This window comes from Pundamilia nyererei, unplaced genomic scaffold (genome assembly GCF_000239375.1).
Source record: "Pundamilia nyererei isolate P.nyererei 1_Seehausen unplaced genomic scaffold, PunNye1.0 scaffold00361, whole genome shotgun sequence".
NCBI lineage: Eukaryota > Metazoa > Chordata > Actinopteri > Cichliformes > Cichlidae > Pundamilia > Pundamilia nyererei.
The window spans coordinates 42,287-44,447 of NW_005187762.1; the positions used below are offsets into that span (position 1 = coordinate 42,287).

The 2,161-nt window shown below is 42.3% G+C and overlaps 1 protein-coding gene across 1 annotated transcript in view; it reads right to left on the reverse strand.

Moving 5' to 3' along the window:
* Nucleotides 1-642: 642 nt before the first annotated feature.
* The window catches only part of chrnd (cholinergic receptor, nicotinic, delta (muscle)), a 9,675-nt gene continuing 8,156 nt past the window's right edge, over nucleotides 643-2,161 (reverse strand). Inside the window, exons 10-11 of the mRNA XM_005752465.2 lie at nucleotides 2,013-2,131; nucleotides 643-1,001 (exon numbers count right to left, since the gene is read on the reverse strand). Coding sequence (XP_005752522.2) covers nucleotides 819-1,001; nucleotides 2,013-2,131 — 302 coding nt within the window. The 3' untranslated portion in view covers nucleotides 643-818. The remainder of the gene's footprint in view (nucleotides 1,002-2,012; nucleotides 2,132-2,161) is intronic.

Here is a 2,161-nt window from a genome sequence, read left to right on the forward strand (position 1 = left end):
GCCTTCCTTTCCACTTCCTCCATGTAAAGGTTGGCTACAATAGGTGACACGGGGGAGCCCATGGCACAGCCATGTTTTTGTCTGTAAAAGCCTTTCCGCCATTATGACAGGTAATGTAGGACTGAAGTGTCCTAAAAATCACACTTAAACAGTTTTTTTAAAGGTAAAGTACATTCTCACATCATACGAGTTTATTATCCAAGTCTCAGAATCCAACAAAGTTACATCCACTTTACAGACTGTTGTACTAATGCTGACTAACAGCAGCACTTAACAACAGAAACATGCAGGATATCCTCACCAGCTCACCTTGATATCTGTGTCACTGGACAGCTTTCTCCAGAGTGAATCGACGTGGACACCAGCCGCGGTAAACAGCTGACTGACAGAGGAGTCACATCATAGACTTGTTTGTCCTGCTGCAGCTGGACATGCATTCGAATTGGGAGAGTTGCAAACATAGAATTTAACTGACTGCACTATGCAATCTAACAACATCTAGTGGTGACATTTTACACACCGAACCTTGGAGAGTTTAAAAAAACAGTCTTTAGTTCATGCAAAGAAAAAAAGGTTAAAGAGTGAAAGTGAATATTCTCTGCTGGTTCAATCATTGTGAACAGAAACAAATCATGTCAAAGATTTCTGATTATAAATCTTTATTCAAACCACAAACCCTGGATTAAATCAAATACAGACTTATTCATTCAACACAAGAAAACACACAGCTACAATATTTTGTCATACAGAGTAACAAACCTCAGGATATGAACACAGTAACAGCGCTCTCTGCTGTGTTGGGTGCTTTTGTTCATGTGCTACAGCAGACGTGCATGGTTCTCCATGTAGTCATGCGGGTCTCCTTCAAAGGGCAGACGTGGAGGACTGTTGCAGGCTCCCATCAGGAAGATGATGATGGTGCCAAAGATCATCACAGGAGTGATCAGGAAGAGGCAGAGACGGTCGACGGTGCGAGCGATGCCGCTCCAGTTATCTTTCTCCTGTGACGACACCAGCGAGGGCAGAGTTTTATGTTTCACCTCATTTTTTATTCAATAAAAACAATAAAGCCATAACCAAAGGAACTAATGAGCTTCTATTCCTCTCATCAGATGTTGTTACAGTCTGGCCCCAGATCCAAGAATAATGAAGTCAACACAGCAGTGTTAAAAACTGCTGGTTTGGGGACTCCAGTGAACCACAGTGGAAGATTTGGAAGAGACGTGAATCTTCCTAGCAGTGGCCAGACTACCGAAATTACTCCAAGAGCACATCAACGACTCATCTAGGATGTCACAAAAGAACATCTAAAGAACTGCAGGCATCACTTAAGGTCAGAGTTCACGATTCAACAATAAGAAAGTGACTGGGCAAAAATGTCATCCATGGGCGAGATCCAAGACGAAAACCACTGCTGACCAACAAAACATCTGGATGATCCCCAGACTGACCAGATGTAACGGGTTTAAGTCCAGTTACATCAGGTTTAAAACGAATACAACTTTTCAATCAAACATGGAGGTAGTGTGCCCAAAAAAACAGATGAAAGTTTTGGACTGGCTTTGGAGTCCAGACTAAAATCCAATGGAGATGCTGTTTATGCTGAAAAACCCTCCAATGTGGCAGAATTCTGTGAAAAAGAGTGGGGCCAAAATTCCTCCCCAGTGATGTGTAACATTTGTTTTTATTTATTATTAATGCATGAACCTTCCCCCCCAGGTTGGCACAACCAGTTCTGAGGCTTAAGGGGCGATGACTTTCACACAGGGCCAGGTCGGTTTGGGCAGCTTTTTCTCCTTATCAATGAAACCATCATTTGAAAACTGTGTTTTGTATTTTCTTGGATTAACTTTGACAAATATTAGAATTTGTTTGTTGATTTGAAACATGTGCGTGTGGGAAATACTGAAAAAAATGCAAAATGTTGATGAAAGCGTGCTAACATTTTTTACACAATTCAAAGCATCTTGAATCAAGCAGAGCATCGTCACGTTCTGGTTGTTCGCTCTCACCTCGTTGTATTCGTTCTTGTTGCGCATGTGTTTGATGATGTAGTTCGCTCCGTCCACAGCTGGCTTCATTTCAGAGTACAGCTGATCCGTCACACCTCCATCATCCTGGGGTTTCACCACTACACACACACACACACACACACACACAC